General features: G+C 37.5%; 1 protein-coding gene across 1 annotated transcript in view; it reads left to right on the top strand.

Annotated features, from left to right (window-relative positions):
* DHX29 (DExH-box helicase 29) overlaps nt 1-22,858 on the top strand; it is a 48,903-nt gene that overhangs the window by 12,093 nt on the left and 13,952 nt on the right. Inside the window, exons 6-18 of the mRNA XM_026018737.2 lie at nt 833-961; nt 4,503-4,629; nt 5,331-5,489; nt 7,871-8,036; nt 8,288-8,411; nt 9,821-10,429; nt 12,262-12,405; nt 17,598-17,774; nt 18,422-18,562; nt 20,554-20,698; nt 20,833-20,950; nt 21,543-21,627; nt 22,434-22,522. Coding sequence (XP_025874522.1) covers nt 833-961; nt 4,503-4,629; nt 5,331-5,489; nt 7,871-8,036; nt 8,288-8,411; nt 9,821-10,429; nt 12,262-12,405; nt 17,598-17,774; nt 18,422-18,562; nt 20,554-20,698; nt 20,833-20,950; nt 21,543-21,627; nt 22,434-22,522 — 2,213 coding nt within the window. The remainder of the gene's footprint in view (nt 1-832; nt 962-4,502; nt 4,630-5,330; nt 5,490-7,870; nt 8,037-8,287; nt 8,412-9,820; nt 10,430-12,261; nt 12,406-17,597; nt 17,775-18,421; nt 18,563-20,553; nt 20,699-20,832; nt 20,951-21,542; nt 21,628-22,433; nt 22,523-22,858) is intronic.

Here is a 22,858-nt window from a genome sequence, read left to right as displayed (position 1 = left end):
ATCTTAAAAAAAAAAAAATTGTACACTGTAAAATATATTCAGAGGATAGATGACATGTTAAGTGTTTTTACTACAGCCACCACTCTTCACTCCCACCAACACACATGAACAAAAGAACACAGGGGTTTGGAGATGATGGATAAGTTTAGTGCCTTGATTGTAGTGATCACGAGTGTATGCATATGTCCAAACTCATCAAAATGATAAGCTTAAATATACGTTACGATAAACTAGTATATAATTGATATATTAATATGCACATTAAATATGTACAATTTTGGGACGCCTGGATGGCTTACTGGTTGAGCATCTGCCTTTAGGCTCTGTGTGATCCTGGAGTCCTGGGATTGAGTCCCATGTCAGGCTCCCTGCATGGAACATGCTTCTCCCTCTGCATGTGTCTCTGCCTCTCTCTCTCTGTGTGTCTCTCATGAATAAGTAAAAAATCTTTTTAAAAAAAAAAATTAATAAATAAATATGTACACTTTTTAAATGTATCAGTTATACCTCGGTAAAGCCTGAAAACAAAAACAAAAATCTGGACAGCATAATTGCCAGAAAACCACTGTTTTTAAGGCATAACGCTACTGTTTAACCATTCTTTTCTTTTTTTGCTTCTTTATATAAACATGTTTTTTGGATTTTGCAGGTTTGGGCTTCTTAAAGTAATGTTGAATTCATTTGTCCTTCGTAGAACAGTATGTAATATTATTGAAGCTTATGTATCTCCTGTTTCTGAGTGTAAGAAAAAATAGTAAAACAAGGACACTTAATGATAGTTTGACACCTTTTTTCTAACTTTGGTTTTTCAGATATTTGTTTTTCCTTTCAGCCCAAAAAGGAAGAAAAAAATTTGGAAGTAAATATGAAAGAATGGATCTTGCGGTATGCTGAACAGCAGAACGAAGAAGAAAAGAGTGAGAATTCTAAAAGTTTAGAAGAGGAGGAAAAATTTGACCCTGTGAGTTAGAAATTTGTATTAGGCTTCTAGCTGGATATTCATAGGCAACATATTTAACTTTTCTGTGACTTAGTTTTCACCTTTGTAATTAAAGAAATACCTACCTCAAAAGAAAGGAAGGAAGGACAGACGGACGGACGGACGGACGGAAGGAAGGAAGGACGGACCTCTAGGAGTTGATATGAAGATAAAACAAAATAAAACTTATAAATAGCAAAATAGCAATGGCACAGAATAACTGCTCAGTAGCTGTTACTTATAGTCCTCCCGTGTTTAAAGAGATAGTCATCAAATATTTTTAAATGATTATCATTTGTAGGGAGGGAGTATGCTAAATTCCTTGGATAATAAAAGGCACATTTCTTTACAGAGGATATCTGTGGACTGGTAAGAAAAAACCTAAGTATCATAAGAGAAACTAAAAATGAAGGTTAAATGGAAACATTGTAGGAAGAAAATATTACAATATCTATGTCTGACAGAAGAGTTCTGTCTAGAATTTATAAAGATGTTTTAAAAGGACAACAGACACTTTATGAAAACAGATGCATGGATGGCCAGTAAACATATAAAAATAATTTCAAGATCATTAGTCGTCAGAGAAATGAAAACAAAACTTAAAATGAGATACTATTTTATATTCATCAAAATGGCTATGATTAAAGAGTTGAGTAATACCAAGTATTGGGAGAGCATGGAGCAACGGGCACACTCAGACATTGATTTTGGGAGTGTAAAATAGTACATCCACTTTGGAAAACTGGCACTTTCTTATGAAGTTAAACATACACTTAACAAATGACCTAACAGTTTCATTCCTACGTATTTATTCAAGAAAAAAGAAAACATGTCCGGGAAAAAAACCTGCATGTAAAATTTCATAGCAGCCTTATATTCCTAATAGCCAAACACTGCAAGCAACTCTCTAAAACATACTTGAATGAAAGAAGCCAGGCACAAATGAGTACATGTGTAATTATTATATTAAATTCTAGAAAAGTCATTCATGCAAAATCATTCAGTAGTGACAAAAAAGGCAGATCAGTGGTTGCTTGAATCCAGAGGCAGGAAGGGAAACTTTTGGGGATGATGAGAATGTTTTATATCTTTGTTATGATAGTGATTACACAGATATATACATTTGTCAAACTCATTTACTTGTACACTCACATGGGTGTATTTTATTGTATGTAAATTATACCATAGTGAAATTGATTTAGAAAGAAAAAAGGGAAGTTGCAGAACCCATTTGTGTAAAAGAAAAAAATACATATATTTGCATTCCTACGTATGCACAGAAAAGATCTGGGAAGATTCGCAAGAAGCTATTAATGATTAGGACTGGGGTGCTAGAAAGGAAGGGAGACCTCTTTTTTTAGACTCTTCTATGTCCTATAAGCTTTTTTTTTTTTAACTATGTGCCTGTATTAAGCTAATACAAACAAAAAGAATTTAGGACAGTACAAGTCTATGTTGAGGTTCAAACAGGGTCTCTTCTGATTGGAGCATTTGCTTAAGTCTGCAAAGCCGAGGGTGGAACTTGAAGGGTGGATGGAGTGCACATGGGCAGGAAAAGGAAGATGGTCCAGATGGGTGAGACAGTATGAACAGGGTACAGAAGTGGAATTGTGTAAGGGGCCTTTGGGTGTTAGACAGTTAATGAGTCTATACAGAGCAAAAAACGTAGATGAGTACTGCCAGGTAGGAGTAAACAGGTGAGTTTAGCTGATACCAGAAGATTTTGATGCCTAAAAAGTGAATTTGACTTTTCCTCTTAGGAAGAATCGCCGAAGCATGGGGGCAGGTGAATTATAAGGAGAATTTGATATTGTAGGTCAGATTTAGTAGTGTTTGGTAAAGGTGGTTTGGAACATTGAACAGCGTTCTAGGTGATTTGGAAAGGATAGGGAAGCCATTTTGGTAGCTGTTGCACTTCCTCAGGTGTAAAATAATAAGACTCTGAATTGGAAAAGAACAGAAACCTTTAAAGCAAGAATTCAGAGAAACTGTTGATTTACCTAATACAAAGCTTAACAAAACCAAAAACAGATTTGCTGGTGGAGCAATGGTGTTATCAGTGGCAGAGGTAGGACTGCTGAAAGCATGAGTGTCATTTGGGTGACGAAGAGAAAAGAGCTAACCCTTCTACCTGGTAACACTGTATTGTATGTGTTCTACATAGAGTGGTCCCAGAATTCAGCTGCATGTGCAGACTTAGTTTATCTCTTGTTCCTTCATCTTTATAGTTCTGTTTCATAGCAGCATTATGCCCTTACCTTCTCCACCCCATACATTGATGCATCTCACCTGTCCCTTATCAATCTAAGGAAAAAAGCAGAAATTTGAGTTTAACTTAAAACTGTATCTGTTTGGGATCCCTGGGTGGCGCAGCGGTTTGGCGCCTGCCTTTGGCCTGGGGCACGATCCTGGAGACCCGGGATCGAATCCCACATCGGGCTCCCGGTGCGTGGAGCCTGCTTCTCCCTCTGCCTGTGTCTCTGCCTCTCTCTCTCTCACTCTCTGTGTGACTATCATAAATAAATAGAAATTAAAAAAAAAAACAAAAAACTGTGTTTGCTCAGCAGAGTCAGATTCTTAAGTCTTACTACTTCCCTTTTCCCCAGAGGCCTTTTTTTTTTTTAATGTCCCTGACTCTTCTACAAGAAGGAGATTATGGGAAGATAACTTTCAAATGAGTATTATTATCTTATTACTGATACAGTCCTTTAAAAACATGTATTTATAAAATGCATAAAAATAAGATATTTTCCTTTTACAGAAATGAACTCACATTTACTTTTTATTCTGTAGTTTTTAAATTTTATTTAACATGTCATGGAAGTTCTCCATATGGATCACACTCATTCTTTTACTCTCTCATTTTTTTTCTAGTAGCCAATTAATTTTTTCTGTAGATGTGGTACACACTTGATTTGCAGTTTTCCTTCTTCAGGCAGTACTGCAGTATTGTTTATATGTACCTGCAAATTTGCACCTTTGTATTATTTCTCTGAGAAAAATTTCTATAAGTAGATGTGCTGGATCAAAGAATAAGATCAGGGACACCTGGGTGGCTCAGCGGTTGGCATCTGCCTTTGGCTCTTGGCATGATCTCAGGATCGGTGATTGAGTCCTGCATCGGGCTCCTCGCAGAGAGCCTGCTTCTCCCTCTGCCTGTGTCTCTGTCTCTCTCTGTGTCTCTCATGAATAAATAGATAAAGTCTTAAAAAAAAAAAAAAGAAAAAACAAAGAATAAGATCAAAAGATAACAGGTGTTTTGTTTTTTTTCTTAAGATTGTATTTATTCATGAGACACAGAGAGAGAGGCAGAGACATAGGCAGAGGGAGAAGCAGGTTCTATGGGGTGTAATGCGGGACTTGATTCCAGGACCTTGGGATCACGACCTGAGCTGAAGGCAGACACTTAACCACTGAGCCACCCATGCACCCCAAAAGATCATCGGTTTTGATGTAATACATTGACAGTTGATTAACTCATTTTGTTCTTTTTTAAATTTCTGTATCATCTTATTTGGAACAGAATGAAAGATACTTGCATCTTGCAGCAAAACTTCTGGATGCAAAGGAGCAAGCAGCTACCTTTAAACTAGAAAAAAACAAGCAAGGCCAAAAAGAGTCTCAAGAAAAAATAAGGAAATTTCAAAGAGGTAAACACTTCCAAATTCTTAGATGTGTAAATGTCTTTTCGTTTTTGCTTTCCTAGCATGGAGATTGCCTCTTTTTAGTTTGTCTAACAGTTTATACATGGGATTGGGAGACTTTCTGTAACAAGCCAAATAAATACTGTAGGTTGTACAGGCCATATAGACTCTCTCACAATTACTGAACTCTGCTGTCACAGCATAGAAGTAGCCACGAACAATACATAAGTGAATGGCTGTGGTTTCATAAAACTTTATGGATTCTGAAATGGGAATTTCATATAATTTTCACATGTCATCATATATTTATTTTTTTTCAACTGGTTAAAAATATAAAAATCATTCTTAGCTTATAAGAAACAGGTAGTGGGGCTAGATTTGACTGGCAGGCCGTAGTTTGTCAGTGTCTGATGTATATCATAAAATACCATCCTCCCTCAAGAAGGACAGGTGGATATAATTCCATGAGTATTCGTTACTAATAAGGATGTTTCTTCAGACCTTCTACTTTTGTTAAATAATTTCTTTAAAATGTGTGATGTGAAAATAAATTGCCTCCGACTTCTAGCACAAATTTTAAGTAGGAAGTGTTGAGTACTTGGTTACAAGGAAAAAGAAGGAATACTGTCTTCTTTAAAAAACATCTTTGCAAAGTAAACAGTCATAAAAAAACAAATACAACAAAGCATGATCTTTTTTCTTGGTAGAAATGGAAACTTTAGAAGACCATCCAGTATTCAATCCAGCCATAAAGATTTCACATCAACAGAATGAAAGGAAAAAGCCTCCTGTAGCCACAGAAGAGGAAAAGGCTTTGAACTTTAACTTATTTGAAAAATCTGTAGCTGCTACTGAGGAAGAGAAAGGTAAAATGAAGGGAAAGTGTTTCATGCTGTAAGTAATAAAATGTCAATGAAAATAAAATTGAGAAGTGTTACTTTGCATTCTAGCAAACTGCATAAGCTGGCAGTAAAGTTAGGCTTCCACATACTTTCTTGGAAAAATAATAATTATGATAACTTTTATAGCATTTTATAATTTACCAGTATCTTGCTTCAGCCTCATCTCTTTCCAGTCCATCCTCCAAATTCCTGCCAGAATTCTCTTTCTGTAACACACATCTGAATGTGAGTTCCCTGTTAAAAACCCTTGATCAGTAATAAGTCCAAGCCCTTTATCATCGTATTGAAGACTGCATTCTGCCACAATCTGCCTTTCTGCCATATTCACCCAGCTGTGTACTACAGCCACATGTTATTTCGTGATTTTGCTCATCCTGTTAACCCCCTACTTGTCCGACCTTTCCCTTGCTTCAAGGCTCAACCCAAAACAGCACTTCTGGGGATCCCTGGGTGGCTCAGCGGTTTAGCGCCTGCTTTGGGTCTGGGGCATGATCCTGACGTCCCAGGATCGAGTCCCACATCAGGCTCCCTGCATGGAGCCTGCTTCTCCCTCTGCCTGTGTCTCTGCCTCTCTCTCTCTCTCTGTGTCTCTCACAAATAAATAAATAAAATCTTTTAAAAAAAAAAAGTACCTCTTTTAAGCCACCATGAGTCCTGCCGTGCCACCATGTGTGTAATCTTGCATTTATTTGTGCTAAGTAAATTATTGATATAGTTAGTTTATATTTATTTGTAATATAGTCAAGTCCTATACTAAATTGTCAGTTTTTTTTATAAGATTTTATTTATTTATTCACAAGAGACACACAGAGAGGCAGAGACATGGGTAGAGGGAGAAACAAGCTCCTCTAGGAGAGCCTGATGCGGGGTCCTGGGATCACACCCTGAGCAAAAGACAGACGCTCAATCACTGACCTATCCAGGAGTCCCTTCAATCTTTTTGATTATACACTGTTTCATAAATATTTATTGAATCTTTGTCCATAATGTCAATTGCTTTGTGTACAGTTATTAACAAATTAACCTAGTCCTGGCCCCCTTCAAGCATATGGTCTTATAGGGGAGGTAAGCTTCAAATATACATATGTAATTATAAATTGTGATGTGTGCTATCAAAGCAAGAAAACTGACTTCTAATGATAGAGATAAGGGGGCTAATGACTTGCTCTGAGATACAACAGATGATTAGGTGTCAGTCCAGTGACATGTTGATGGGAAGGGCCTTCTAGGGACACCTGGGTGACTCAGTGGTTAAGCTCCTGCCTTCGGCTCAGGGCATGATCCTGGAGTCCCACGTCGGGCTCCCTGCGTGGAGCCTGCTTCTCCCTCTGCCTGTCTCTGCCTCTCTCTCTCTCTCTCATGAATAAATAAATAAAATTAAAAAATAAAAATAAAAGGACCTTCTAAGGAGGGAGATGGTACATTTGCAGTCTAAGGTGGAAAAGAGGGCAGTCCGGATGGCTCAGCGGTTTAGCGCCACCTTCAGCCCAGGATGTGATCTTGGAGACCCGGGATCGAGTCCCACATCGGGCTCCATGCATAGAGCCTGCTTATCCCTCTGCCTGTATCTCTGTCTCTCTCTCTCTCTGTGTCTCTCATGAATAAATAAATAAAATCTTTAAAAATAATAATAATGTGGAAAAGATCTAGAGCAGACAATTCAACAGAACACTCTGACAGAAATATTCTGTATCTGAGTTAGCTAATATGGCAGCTACTAGCTAGATACGAGTACTGGTTGCTTATAATGTGAATAATGCAACTGAGAAACTGAAAGTTTAATTGTAATTAATTCAGGTTTGTCCTGTGGCTGTTGGCTACTGTGTTAGGCCAGGCAGGCTCAAGAGCAGTAGGGGAGGTAGCTGTCTTTCCTGTGTGGATGTAGTATAGTGAGCATGGTGGTAGAGTGGTAACATATAGGCAGAGATGGACCATAGAGAATTTGAAGTTTATTTTAGATGTAATATGAAGCCAATGAGGTGGTCGTGGTGGTGGCAGCCGTTAAGCAGAGAAATGACATCTGATTTTTATTTTTTTCCAAGATTACCCTTCCTATGTGGTAGGTAGTTCAGAGTACCCTAAATAATTCATCACATGGATAGTATCATAGATACTTTACAAGAAGTTACTCGGGATACTTTATGTTTAACAATTCAGATTTTCCGTGGTTCTATCCAATCGGGATTTCCTTACACCACTTGTAGAAGAGCAAGTTTTTCTCCTTTTTTCACTTGTTCTCTTCTAAAAGTTTTTTCCCCAAAATGAGAGGACTTTCATCACTCAAAAGAGATTCTACATTATTGCGTGATAATTTTTAAAGCATCAATCTTTGTCTGTCATTTTAGAGAAAAAGAAAGAACCTCATGATGTAAGAAATTTTGACTATACAGCTCGAAGCTGGACTGGAAAATCTCCCAAACAATTTCTGATCGATTGGGTCAGGAAGAATCTTCCCAAGAGTCCAAATCCTTCCTTTGAAAAAGTTCCAGTAGGTAGATACTGGAAATGTAGGTATGTTTTTCTAACTGTGAATGAACTCTTAGAAAAATCTCTTTGTTTCTTCTGCGTTAAGTAGACATTCAGGAAGCTTGCTCCTTCCACATTTCTGGGTGATAGTGCTGATCATTAATTATCTAGGTTCAGTGTCTTCCATGGAAATATTATATTTAAATAATTAGATAAACTTAGGTTCAATGTTAATGGAATTCTGACTTGTTTTACTTCATTAATTTCATTTTAAAAATTCTTTGGCTTCTTTGCAGGGTAAGGGTAATCAAGTCTGAAGACGATGTACTGGTAGTGTGCCCTACAATCTTAACAGAAGATGGCATGCAAGCTCAGCACTTGGGAGCAACTCTAGCTCTTTATCGTTTAGTGAAAGGGCAGGTGAGACTTTTTAGACTGAGGTGTTTCAAAAATCATTTGTGGACTATATGTAGCCAACATAAAACTGGATGGGCAGGGGATCTCTGGGTGGCTCAGCAGTTTAGCCCTGCCTTCAGCCCAGGGCATCATCCTGGAGTCCCAGGATCGAGTTTTGTATCAGGCTCCCTGCATGGAGCCTGCTTCTCCCTCTGCCTGTGTCTCTGCCTCTCTCTCTCTGTGTCTCATGAATAAATAAATAAAATCTTAAAAAAAAAAACAAAACTGGATGGGCATATGGAATGTAGTTTTTAATTATGGCCCTTGGTGCCAGTTTTTACTTACTGCTTCTTCAGATTAATCCTCATTTCTGCTTATTTATAATTTTTACTTCTCTCGCCCCTAAACATAGCTCAGTCTTTCCTTAGGGCAGAGGCTCTGAACCGTTTCAGTGGTTCACTTTTGCAAGCTATGCTATTTTATAGGTTAAGAGAAGTAGTACGAGATTGGTTGAAGTAAGGAAAATTTCTAGACAGTTTAATGTCTAAATGTTATAATATCTCTCTTTAATGTTACATTTTCTCTCTGCTTTGAAAATGCAGTTTTCAGTTTAGGTTATATTGGTTGTAAGCTCTCAGGTTAAGGAAAAATTAAAGTATTACTAAAGGAAGCTCTTATTTTCTTGGATTGTTGAATTGTCAACATTTTTTTACAATAAACGTGTGTATCTTTTTTCATGGGAAATTGGAACCACTGGAAATTTTAGACCTTGTTGAAATGGAACTCTAAGCAAGGTTCTTTTCCAGTTTCTGGCAGTAAAAGTTCTTAATGCCTTTATTTCCCTTATTTTGCTAAAAAGGTATCATAAGCTAAGCTTAATTGAGAAAACTGTTGTAGAAATAATTTTATACCACAGAATTAGAATAACTCAGATTGACTCCACTGTAGTTCATTTTAAATACTTTGACTAATAATCTTAAATACCTGCATCTCAGAGGGAGCTCTCTCTCAGAAATGCTTTATGGATCATCTTCGTATTTACATAGCACCACTGCAGGAGTAAATAATAAAAATGTATTTAGTAGTTACCTATGTTCCAGGAATGAGTACTTTTCATGTATTAACTGAAAGTGTACTTCAGAGTATATCTATAAAGGAGATACTAGCCCCCATTTTACAAATGTAGAAACTGAGACAGAGAGGTTATTTGCCCAAGATCACAGAGCTGGTAAGTCTAGAAGCCTGAATATGATAGGCTGTTTATAAATTATATATAAAAATATAATAAGCATGTGCATCTTATATTGGAGTAATGACTTACTAGTTTAAGAGACAAATTACATTTTAAAAGGAAGACTAAGTTCTAGCCTATTGAATTTTGGTATCTAGTAGTTAGTAAAAATAACATAACTGCTGCTTTTTTTCTGTTATAGTCAGTACATCAGTTACTTCCTCCCACTTACCGAGATGTTTGGCTAGAGTGGAGTGATGCAGAAAAGAAAAAGGAAGAATTAAATAAAATGGAAACCAATAAACCACGTGATCTCTTTATTGCCAAACTTCTGAACAAATTGAAACAGCAGCAGCAACAGCAGCAACAGCATTCTGAAAATAAGAGAGAAAACTCTGAAGATCCTGAGGAATCTTGGGAAAATTTAGTTTCTGATGAAGATTTTTCTGCACTGTCCTTGGAATCAGAAAAAGCAGAAGATTTAGAACCTGTTAGAAACCTGTTTAGAAAGTTGCAGAGCACACCAAAATACCAGAGACTTCTAAAGGAAAGGCAACAGTTACCTGTGTTCAAACATAGGAATTCGATTGTTGAAACTCTTAAAAGGCACCGGGTAGTGGTTGTAGCAGGTGAAACAGGGAGTGGCAAAAGTACTCAAGTACCTCATTTCCTATTGGAAGATTTGCTTCTAAATGAGTGGGGAACGAGTAAGTGTAACATTGTCTGCACCCAGCCCCGAAGAATCTCAGCAGTGAGTTTAGCCACAAGAGTATGTGACGAGTTGGGCTGTGAAAATGGACCTGGAGGAAGGGTAAGCTGTTGTTCAACTAGAGTGAGTGGTGACATTACTCGTGTCACCTTTGCTCTTGGGGTCCAAATGGAACCTGTCCCACGTAAGAGGTTGTTCAGTAGCTGATCTCAGGCACTTTTCCTGTTTTCTTTGATAGATGGTCATCAAAGGGTGTTGTGTCACCCTCCTTCATAGTAAAAGGGTTGTTAGTATTTCGGTCATTAAAATTCTCATATCAAGGAAAAAATATATCCACTTTAATAGCTGAATATTCAAATATGTTACCTGCTAAGGAGAACAAAGAATATAGACAAATAGACATTTGACTGTAGTATCATAAATCTCAAAGTCCTGCAGATCTTTTCTGTGGAATGTAGTCCTGATTTTCATTAATTCTTTTTAGTAAACAAGGAAAAAACAATATAGAAGAAAAAGCTAGACTGTTCTCAAGCCCTTTATTTTTTAAAAAAAGGAAAAGATACTTAAATATCTCTTGTGCATTTTGCCACATAAGCACACCCAAAACTAGCCAAACCTTATTCAGAATGACTACAAAATATAGAAATAATAAATTGCTTAGGACCAATGACGATGAATTCCAAGTCCTCATTCTTTCTGGAGATGTTGGTCTTTTAACATTTTTGCCTCTGTCTTTAAGACAGGTACCCCTTTATTAAAAATGTTTTATGTAATAGATGGTCTGGGTTTCTCTCATGGAATATAAGAGGAAAAGAGATAGTTTCTATCTTATAAGGAACTCACGTTAAGATTACAGACATGTACACACATAGCAAATAAAAGAATGACTGAAAAGAAAACTAAATGTGGTGGGAATAGAAGGAACTTAAAGATTCCCATCAGGCAACACTGATACAATACCAACTAATGGTGACAGCTTTTATGAAATCTTGTTAGAAAATTTTAGGAACTGCTCTAAATTTTTGCTCTGATAACCTCAATATTTTGTTCCAAGGTAATTGAATTAGAAAGAATAATGTTGGCATCTGGGTGGCTCAATTGGTTAAGGGTCCAGCTCTTGGTTTCAGCTCAGGTCATGATCTCGAGGTTGTGAGATTGAGCCCCACATCAGGCTCTGTGCTCAGCAGGAAGTGGCTTGACATTCTGTGTCTCTCCCTGATCCTTTGCCCCTCCCCCCATAAAAAAATACAAAAAGAATAGGATAATATGGATGGTATCCAAAGTGGGTGAGCAACTTTTATCTCAAGACTTTGAAAGAACAAAAGTATTTCTTGTTTAAAATTAGCAAAACAGGGACTTCTGGGTGGCTCAGTGGTTGAGCATCTGCCTTTGGCTCAGGGCATGATCCCAGGATTCTGTGATTGAGTCCCGCATCGAGCTCCCGGCGTGGAGCCTGCTTCTCCCTCTGCCTGTGTCTCTGCCTCTCTCTCTCTCTGTGTCTATCATGAATAAATAAATAAAATCTTTAAAAAATAAAAAATAAAATAACAAAAAATAAAAAGAAAAACAGATTTTATAGTTTTATATCCTTGAAAACCGTGGGAAATTTTAATTAATAAATTTCACTAAATAGATTTACTTGGGCAGCCCGGGTGGCTCAGCGGTTTAGCACTGCCTTCGGCCTGGGGTGTGATCCTGGAGACCCAGGATCGAGTCCCCATGTCGGGCTCCCTCCATGGAGCCTGCTTCTCCCTCTGCCTGTGTCTCTGCCTCTCTCTCTCTCTCTCTCTTTCATGAATAAATAAATAAAATCTTAATAAATAGATGGATTTACTTAAGATGCTCCTAGGATTAGCACCTGTGCTACATTTCTTAGTGCTTGTTTCCCAGATCACTTGTGAGAATCTAATCTTAACCTTGTGTTCTCCCTTCAGAATTCTTTGTGTGGATATCAGATCCGGATGGAATCTCGAGCTAGTGAATCTACAAGGTTACTGTATTGTACAACAGGGGTTTTGCTAAGGAAACTTCAAGAAGATGGTCTCCTAACTAATGTATCTCATGTTATTGTAGATGAGGTGAGTATATTCTAAAGTTGAGATAAATTCAAAACAATTTCATATTAAAAAGATGCTATTTCAGGGCATCTGGGTGGCTTAGTCAGTTAAGCATCTGCCTTTAGCTCAGGTCATACAGTGTCCTGGGATCAAGCCCTGTGTCAGGTTCTTTGTTCAGCAGGGACTTGCTTCTCTCTCTCCCTCTGCATGCTGCTCTGCCTGCTTGTGCACACGCTCAATTGCTCTCTGTCAAATAAATAAATAGTAAATAAAATAATTAAAAACATAAAAAGATGCTATTTCTAATACTAGCTAACATTTTAGCGTCTTAAATACCAGACGCTTTATATATAATTATTTAATTTCCTCTAGTAAATGTGTCTCATGTTAATTGATTTAATACCATATGACAGGGATCCCCAGGTGGCTTAGTGGTTTAGTGCCTGCCTTGAGCCCAGGCGTGATGCCGGAGTCCAGGGATCGAGTGCCACATCGGGCTCCCTGCATGGAGCCTGCTTCTCTCTCTGCCTGTGTTTCTGCTTCTCTCTCTCTCTCTCTGTCTCTCATGAATAAAGTCTTAAAAAAAAAAAAATGACATTTACTATATGCTAGATGCTATTCTGGTGTTTTTTTTTTTTTTTTAATTTATTTATGATAGTCATACAGAGAGAGAGAGAGAGAGAGAGAGGCAGAGACACAGGCAGAGGCAGAAGCAGGCTCCACGCACTGGGAGCCCGACGTGGGACTCGATCCCGGGTCTCCAGGATCGCGCCCTGGGCCAAAGGCAGGCGCCTAACCGCTGCGCCACCCAGGGATCCCCTATTCTGGTTTTATATATATAAATTCACTTAATCCTTCATGCACTCCAGTGAAGTATATATTCTTACCTCTGTTTGACAGTTGTCAAACTGAGGCATAGAGATGTTATAATACCTTGTATAAGTTCACAAAGCCAGTAAGTTCTGAAACTGGGGGTTCAAACTGAGGCCATCTGGCTACAGTCTGTGGTCTAACCAGGACACTGATTCTCAACTACATTTAGTTGTTAAAGGATTTTGATTCTTAAAAAAAAGAGAGCTCTTCACTTTCTCTCTAGATTTACCCTCCCTGAATCAAATTTGAATGCACACTTAAATTGAATATTTAAATTGAAAAGTTTCCTATGGCAATTGTTTTAAATGGCACAGTAGCCTAGCATATGTAAACTGATTCTCTTTGTACATAAGTTTGTCAAGGTGGCTCAGCGGTTGAGCATCTCTGCCTTTGGCTCAAGGCATGATCCCGGGATCGAGTCCTACATCAGGCTCTCTGCAAGGAGCCTGCTTCTCCCTCTGCCTATGTCTCTGCCTCTCTCTGTGTGTGTGTCTCATGAATAAATAAGATCTTTAAAAAAAATTTATTTTTATCAAGAAGAAATAAGATATATAGCATTTCCCTTCTTCAAGAAATATTTAAAATTTTTTTCCTGATATAAAGTTTTTTGAGTCTGTTAATTCACCAAGTTCAGAGGTAGTAGTAAAAGTTCACTCACTGATTTTTAATTAATAGAATACATATAGATTATTGGGTAATTTTTTCTCCATTTGGTTAGAAAATAGTACAAACATAGAAAGTTACAAAAATGAAAGTAAAAACTTTTAATCTCATAACCCCGAAAAAAGATCAGTGTTAACATTTAATTTGCATATTTTATGCATATGTATTTAGTATGTATGTATGTTTTAAATTTTATTCACATCATTTAGGACACCTGGGTGGCTCAGTGGTTGTGATCTGCCTTCAGCTCAGGACATGATCCTGGGTCCTGGGATCAAGTCCTACATTGGGCTCCCAGCAGGGAGCCTGCTTTTCCCTCTGTGTCTCTGCTTCTCTGTGTCTCTCGTGAATAATAAAATCTTTATTTTTTTTTAAATTTTTTTTAATTTTTATTTATTTATGATAGTCACAGAGAGAGAGAGGCAGAGACACAGGCAGAGGGAGAAGCAGGCTCCCTGCACCGGGAGCCTGACGTGGGATTCGAACCCAGGTCTCCAGGATCGCACCCTGGGCCAAAGGCAGGTGCCAAACCGCTGCGCCACCCAGGGATCCCAATAAAATCTTTAAAAAAAATTTTTTTTTCACATCTTTCATCTACAAAAACACAATTTTAATAGCTATATAGTACATAATTTGGATGTCCCATAATGTATTTAACTTTTTCCTTTTTTTTTTTTTAAAGATTTTTAATTCTTATGTTTTTAATTCTAGCCATTCTGACAGGTGTGAGGTGATAGCTTGTTGTGATTTTGATTTGTATTTCCTTGATGATTAGTGATGTTGAGCATCTTTTCATGTGTCTTTTGGCCATTTGTATGTCTTATTTGAAAAAAGGTCTATTCACATCCTCCATACATTTTTAAATTTTGGTTTTTTGGTGTGGAATACTGTAAGTTCTTTATATACTTATTATATTTATATAATATTTATATATTTATATATTTATTATATATATTATATATATTTATATATTTATTATATATATTTATATATATTAACCCCTTACTGGATATATGATTTGCAGATATTTTCTCCCATTCACTAGGTCGACTTTTTGTTTTGTTGATGGCTTCTTTCACTGTGCGAAAGCTTTTTATTTTGTTATAGTTCCAGTAGTTTATTTTTGCTTTTATTTCTCTTACCTGAAGAGACATCATCCATAAAAATATTGCTAAGGCCAGTGTCCATGAGATTACTGCCTATGTTTCTTTTAGGAGTTTTATCATCTCACATTTAGAACTTTAATCCATTTTGAGTTTATTCTGTGTATGATGTAGAAAGTAGTCCAGTTCCCAACATTATTATTGAAAAGACTGTCTTTTCCCCATTATATATTCTTGCCTTAGGGTAAACTCTAATTTAAAAGCCAGACCAACTTCAGGAAGGTATTCCTTCATAGTTTAATATTGGCAGTCTGATTTACTGATCCTGGTCAAACCACCCAAGTAAGAATACCTAGGATTCGTCTGTCTTTCTCCCACATCCCATAAATCCAGTCACCTAGTCCTGTCAATTCTCCTTTTCTCAAATTCATTCATATTTCTCCATATTCAACCAGTATTGCCCTATAGAGGCTATTTTTTAAGTATTCAAAAACCTCTAATTAAACTTCCTTTCTGTTTTGTTCTCCATTGCATTCTCCACATTATAGTCCATTCTCTTTTTTTAAAAGATTTTATTATTAGAGTACACAAGCAGTGGAGGGGGCAGAGGAAGAGGCAGAAGCAGACTCCTGACTGAGCACAGACCCCCATTCTGAGCTGATCTCAGGACCCTAAGATCACGACCTGAGCCGAAAGACACTTAACTAACTGACCACCCAGGCACCCTGCCACTTACCTTTTTTACAAAAAATCTCAGACCACATAATTCCCCTGCTTTAAAAGTTTATTTTAAAGATTTTAAGTAGGGCAGCCCCAGTGGCGCAGCGGTTTAGCGCCGCCTGCAGCCCAGGGTGTGATCCTGGAGACCCGGGATTGAGTCCCATGTCAGGCTCCCTGAATGGAGCCTGCTTCTCCCTCTGCCTGTGTCTCTGCCTCTCTGTCTCTGTGTCTCTCATGAATAAATAAAATCTTTTTAAAAAAATAAAGATTTTAAGTAATCTCTAGTCTTTATACCCAATATGGGCTTGAACTCAAAACTCTTGAGATCAAAAATTGCATGCTCCTCTGACTGGGGCAGCCAGGTGCCCCTAAAATGTTTTTGTCACTGCCCCAGCTCATTAGGGCAAAGTCATAGGGTTTTACACAGCAATTTACCGAGTACTTCACCTGCTTTATCTCTTGCCCTGTCCCATGCTGAAGGTATTATGTTTGTTTTTCCAGTCCCTGAAATGTATTGTGATTCCTCTCTTTACCATGATTTTTTAAGATTTTATTTATTAAAAAAAAAAAAAGATTTTATTTATTCATGAGAGACACACAGAAGCAGAAACATAGGCAGAGGGACAAGCAGTCTCCCTATAGGGAGCCCGATGCGGAACTTGATCCCAGGACCCCGGGATCACGACCTGAGCCAAAGGCAGATGCTCAACCACTGAGCCACCCAGGCACCCCTTTACATGATTTTATACATGACCACTTCTTCGCCCTTTCGCCTCCTGTTCCTCCTCCTTTTTTTCAAACTCAGCCTTCTGTTCTTAGCATTGATGGCAATTTCTCCTAGTATATTTCCTGACCTCCTGAATTAACTACCCTTCATAGGTAAATTTAAAGCCATACTGTACAGTATACTAGACTATAAACTGAAATGGAGAGAACTGTCTTGGTCATTTTTACAGCCCCAGCATCTAGCACAATACTAAGTACTTACTATTTGTTGGGCTCTGTTCTAAGGGCTTTGCGACTGTTAAAATCACTCTGCAAAGTTTATATTATTGGTATTCTTGTTTTATAGAATAAGAAATAGACCCAGAAATATTTAATATTCTTAAAGTCATACTGTAAGTGGCCAGGAAGAGTTGTACCCAAGCAGTTGGTTCCAGAACCTGAACACTTACCCACTACTGCCTCCCTTACAAACAAATGAATGATAAAACCTGTTTTAGTTTGTTATCTTGATATACTTAATATTTGTACGCTGCCCTAAATCCTACAAAATAAAAACGTGGTAGAAATAAGTCAGGATATACAAAGTTGGAAGATAGTTACATTCAGAAGATAGGGAGTTCTATATACCACATCAGTTCTTCCCTAAATGTGTGTGCCAGAAGGGCATTAAAAACCATTTTTCTTAGACAATTCATTGAGACCCTGCTAGATCCCTATTAACCAACCCCCCTTTTTCTATATAGTGCATCTGTCCTGTGATAATGATGACAGTACAGTTTGAGATTAGTGGCAGAACTTTAGGAGTCACCCTGGCTTTGCTTCTTTTTTTTTTTTTTTATATTTTATTTATTTATTCATGAGCGACAGAGAGAGAGGGAGAGACACAGGCCGAGGGAGAAGCAGGCTCCATGCAGGGAGCCTGATGTGGGACTCAGTCCTGGGTCTCCAGGATCACGCCCTGGGCTGAAGGCGGCGCTAAACCCCGAGCCCCCCGGGCTGCCCCTGGGTTTGCTTCTAAGGGAAATTTAGGAGATAACCTAATCTTACCAACCAATTTTATTTGAGTGATTATTTTGGCCTCTTAATAGACCTTATATGTGATTAATTTTTTTGTTCCATTTATACTAGGTTCATGAAAGAAGTGTCCAGTCAGACTTCTTACTAATTATCTTGAAGGAAATTTTACAGAAACGCTCTGATCTACACTTGATTCTAATGAGTGCCACTGTAGACAGTGAAAAGTTTTCTACGTATTTCACACACTGCCCTATTCTCAGAATTTCAGGAAGAAGCTATCCTGTTGAGGTAAGTTTTCTTTATAATGAGTATATCAATACAAGCTACATTCCTACCAGGGAATTTCCCCCAGAAGATAGGCCTAGTAGCCATACCTAGTCCTGCAGTACTGCAAGTCAGGAGAGGACTTGGAGGAGACTTGGAGATGGCTTGGGAATCAGATGGCTGGTGCTGCCTGGATTGAGGGTGGATGGCCTGGAAGGAAGGATTCTGCTGAAAGATGTACCCAAGAAGTACAGAACATAAAACATTTCCATATCAAAACCATTATTTCCAGATTGAGGGTGGCTCCCTGGCAATAAGGAACTCCTTTTGCACCCAACCTCTCAAATTTAGGCTTGTTATTGAAGCTGCTTTTCTGCCTCTTTTCGTAATATTTGTGCTTTGGGTTCAGCTTATAAAGACTGCTCTCTTAATTAGTTTTCACAAATAAAAATTACATACTGTAATGTAATTTGTCCTGAGACTTCTAGGGACAAATTCATCTCTACCAGCTAAGTTTTCTATTCGCAAATAATGTAGAAAGAAGATTTTCCTCATAATATTATAAATTAACATTTGGTAACATTCAAAAGGGAAGATCCCCTTATTCTCTTTAAAATAGTGTTTACTGAAATGAATTTGAGTTCACCATTTATATGCCTTAATCTATGTAGGTTTTCCATCTTGAAGATATAGTAGAAGAAACGGGCTTTGTACTGGAGAAGGATTCAGAATACTGTCAGAAATTTCTGGAGGAAGAGGAAGAAATTACCATTAATGTTACAAGCAAAGCAGGGGGAATAAAAAAGTATCAGGTAAAAAGAAAACAATTTCAAAGACATCTGATAGTGATACCCAGGGCAAACCTTCTTTGAGAGGTTTGAAATCATATGGCTGGCACAGTGGATTTGTGTATATTTTGGTAGAAAAGAGATAGAATTTTGAGCAAATTTTAAAGGTCATTTCTTTAATCTTTGGTTTATGATATTTTTATCTTCTTACATTATTTTGGCCATAAAGATAGACATAAATAGGGATGCCTCGGTGGCTCAGTGGTTGAGCGTCTGCCTTTGGCTCAGATTGTGATCCCAGGATCGAGTCCCATATCAGGCTCCCTACGAGGAGCCTGCTTCTCCCTCTGCCTATGTCTCTGCCTTTCTACCTGTATCTCTCATGAATAAATAAATAAATCTTTAAAAAAAAAAAGACATAAATAATCAAGGGCCATGTAAATAAGAGGCAACTTTTATTGTTTTATAGCAATGATTAATTATTTAGGAGTAAATTTGTTATTATTTTATTTTAATCTCAACACCTCAGGTGTTGAGTTGGGGAGGCCCAAAATCTAGATTGTTGTTTGTCATTTGTTTTCTCAGCAACTTCTGTCCTGGTATGAGCCAGCCTTGACTATATAGTGAGGCTGTCTAGAGCAAGCACACTTCTTCCTAGAGAATTAGTTTCAATGACATGTTTATTTTTAAAACTGTCAAAAAATCTAAATTATCCTCCATCTTAGCTAGTGGTACTATATCTAGTATTTTTATTGTATCAATGAGATTTTGTGCTTATATCCAATCTGATGGAAACACGAAGTTACTTTATCTTCTCATTAAGGAGATAAATCCAGAAAGCAAAAACTAAAATCTTTCCCTAATATTCCAGAGATAGCAACTAGAAACTAAAGGACTTCAGAATATAAAGGTATTTCAAAAGAGATCATTGAAATTCAGCAACCAAAGGAGAATCTAATAGGAATGAGGCAGATATAAACTGCTTATTAAAGTCATTATGAGGGGACACGTAGGTGGCTCAGTGGTTGAGCATCTGCCTTTGGCTCAAGTCATGATCCCGTGGTCCTGGCATTGAGTCCCACATTGGGCTATGTGCATGGAGCCTGCTTCTCCCTCTGGCTAGGTCTCTGCATCTCTCTTTTTGTTGAAAGAAAGAAAGAAAGAAAGAAAGAAAGAAAGAAAGAGAGAGAGAGAGAGAGAGAGAGAGAGAGAGAGAGAGAAAGAAAGAAAGAAAGAAAGAAAGAGAAAGAAAGAAGGGAGGGAGGGAGGGAGGGAGGGAAGGAAGGAGAAAGAAAGAAAGAAAGAAAGAAAGAAAGAAAGAAAGAAAGAAAGAAAAGAGAGAGAGATAGAGAGAGAGAGAGAGAAAGAAGAAAGAAAAAGAGAAAAGAAAGAGAGAGAGAGGGAGGGAGGGAGGGGAAGGAAGGAAGGAAGGAGGAAGTTATGGGGACACCTGGGTGGCTCAGTTGGTTCAGTGTCTGACTCTTGGTTTTGGCTCAGGTCATGATTTCAAGGTCATGAGATCGAGCCTGAAGTCAGGCTCTGTGCTAGGCATGGAACCTACATAAAATTCTCCTCTCCCCCCCGCCACCCCGTGCCCTCTATCCCCCTCCATAGTAACCTATGACCTCTCCTGGCCTGCTCCTTAGTTGCCACAGAATGATGTGTACAGTGTTCTGTTTTTATTTTTATTTTTAATATTTATTTATTCATGAGAAACAGAGAGGCAGAGACATAGGCAGAGGCAGAAGCAGGCTCTTCATGGGGAGGGACTTGAGGCAGGACTCTGGGATCACCCTATGAGCCAAAGGCAGATGCTCAACCACTGAGCCACCTGGGTGCCCTTCTTAGCTCTTCTTTACTTTAGTATATGCATGACAAGATTAAAAGTTTTGCTATACTTAAGAAGGTTGGATGAAATGAAATAGTTTTAAAGGACTGCAAATACCTCCTTTTTTCCTTGTTTATAAAAATACTTAATATTTTTGTTCACTTTTTTCTGATTGTATTTCTTATAGGAATATATACCAGTTCATACTGGATCAAGTGCTGATTTAAATCCATTTTACCAAAAGTATAGCAACCGCACCCAGCATGCTATTCTCTACATGAATCCTCATAAAATCAACCTTGATCTCATTTTGGAACTTCTTATATATTTAGGTATATATCTTTTTCTAATTTGACTCCATTTGTTTTGATGAAACTTCTGCTAAGTGATGATGTTTTATTAGCGTGTTACATGCTATCCCTTACTTTTCTTATGTTGAATTTTGTTTTCTCTTTAAAAATTCTAGACAGAAGTCCCCAGTTCAGAAATATTGAAGGAGCAGTGTTGATCTTTTTACCAGGACTTGCACATATTCAGCAGTTATATGATCTCTTGTCAACTGACAGAAGATTTTTTTCTGAACGGTAACTACAAATCTTCATTATATTCTAAGTAGTTTTAAAATCAAAAAATTTTATTTATTAAAACTCTTGATCAGAATTTTCAGTCTTTTACCTTTATCCAAAGTGAAGTAAATTATTTACATTTCTATTCTAGCATTTAATGTACTAAAAATTTTAGGTATTCTGCTTTTGTTCTGTGTTCTTAATATGAGTAAGCAGAGGGAATCCTGTGGTTGAGAATAAGATGGTGACTCCCCTCCCCAACCCAATGGACAGCGCCAAACCCTTACAGGTTGCATTTTATCATCCAGACATATGGAAGTGGCTGTTTAGTATATTTGTCCTGATACAGTTCATTACTACTGTCACGGTTATCATATCCAAGCAGATTTTTAAAAATTCTTTAAACCCTATATTCCATATAAATTCATCTTAAGTATTTTTTTCTTTGATGAGTATATGTGGTTTCATTGTATCGTTTTCAGAGCTTTTGTGTTTAAAATTTTTCATAATAAAAAAATTTTTTAATTGCTATTTGCAAATAAATTTTATTATTCTTTGCAGTGTCTTCTAAAGAGAAACTCTTGCTAAGAACTATGATTTTAACTTTCAGATATAAAGTGATAGCTCTGCATTCTATTCTTTCAACTCAAGATCAAGCTGCAGCATTCACACTTCCTCCTCCTGGAGTCAGGAAGGTAAAATTCAGTGCAGCAAATTTATGTGTGATCTGAGAATATTTTGTGAAAATATTACGACGCTTTAGGGATGCCTTTGTGGCACAGCGGTTGAGCGCCTGCCCTCGGCCCAGGGCGTGGTCCTGGAGACCCAGGATCGAGTCCCGCATCAGGCTCCCTGCATAGAGCCTGCTTCTCCCTCTGCCTGTGTCTCTGCCTCTCTCTCTGTCTGTCTCTTGAATAAATAAAGAAAATCTTAAAAAAAAAAAAAAAGTTACAACTCTTTAACATCAAAGACAGTTATTAAAATGTTATTAAGTGCCTTAGAGTGCATGGCAGACTCTAGATGCTCTGTAGATTAACATAATCAGAAACGAAACTAATAGTGAAATTTAAGTATTTGATTATTTATATTATGCATTATTAAAGATATAAGGCTTGGGTAGCCCAGGTGGCTCAGCGGTTTAGCACTCAGCCCAGGGCATGATCCTGGAGACCCGGGATCGAGTCCCACGTCAGGCTCCCTGCATGGAGCCTGCTTCTCCCTCTGCCTGTGTCTCTGCCTCTCCCTCTCTCTCTCTCTCTGTGTCTCTCATGGATAAATAAAATCTATAAAAAAAAAAAAAAGTAAAAATCTATAACTGGCAGGCTAAGGTGATGAAAACTATAACAAGTGAAAGTTACCCAGTAATAGCAAATAGATGGTGAATTTTTGTAAATAATTTTGAAATTCACTTTTTAAAATTCATCAGCTCAAACTAAAGTTTAAATAATGGGATGCTGTTGAAAGTTGTTAGCTAAATCTTTTGGCTTTTGTTTATTTTCAGATTGTTTTAGCAACAAATATCGCAGAGACAGGTATCACTATTCCAGATGTTGTATTTGTAATTGATACCGGAAGAACAAAAGAAAATAAGTAAGTTTGAAAAGGGTTTGAGGTTCTTGTATTCTTAGGAGAAATCATAGAATCATAGGGGGAAAATCCTAAAAGTTCTAATTCTATTCAAAATAAAAAGTCTCAGAGAAACTGTTAAGAAACTTCAGAATAACCATGAGTAAATGTCAAGTTTCCTGTCATGAGTTTTCCCATAAGTAATGCCAGTGTACCGCTCACTTGTAGAAAACTGCTCTGAAAAAAATTTCAGAACATAATTTTTTGTAAATTTGTAAAATATATTTACAAAAACATTATTTATGAGATTATAACAAAGTATATGGGTTTTGGAATAAAAATTGGATTTAAATCTCTGAT

Source organism: Vulpes vulpes, chromosome 2, assembly GCF_048418805.1.
Source record: "Vulpes vulpes isolate BD-2025 chromosome 2, VulVul3, whole genome shotgun sequence".
NCBI classification, from domain to species: domain Eukaryota; kingdom Metazoa; phylum Chordata; class Mammalia; order Carnivora; family Canidae; genus Vulpes; species Vulpes vulpes.
This window is presented reverse-complemented; position numbering and strand designations above follow the sequence as displayed.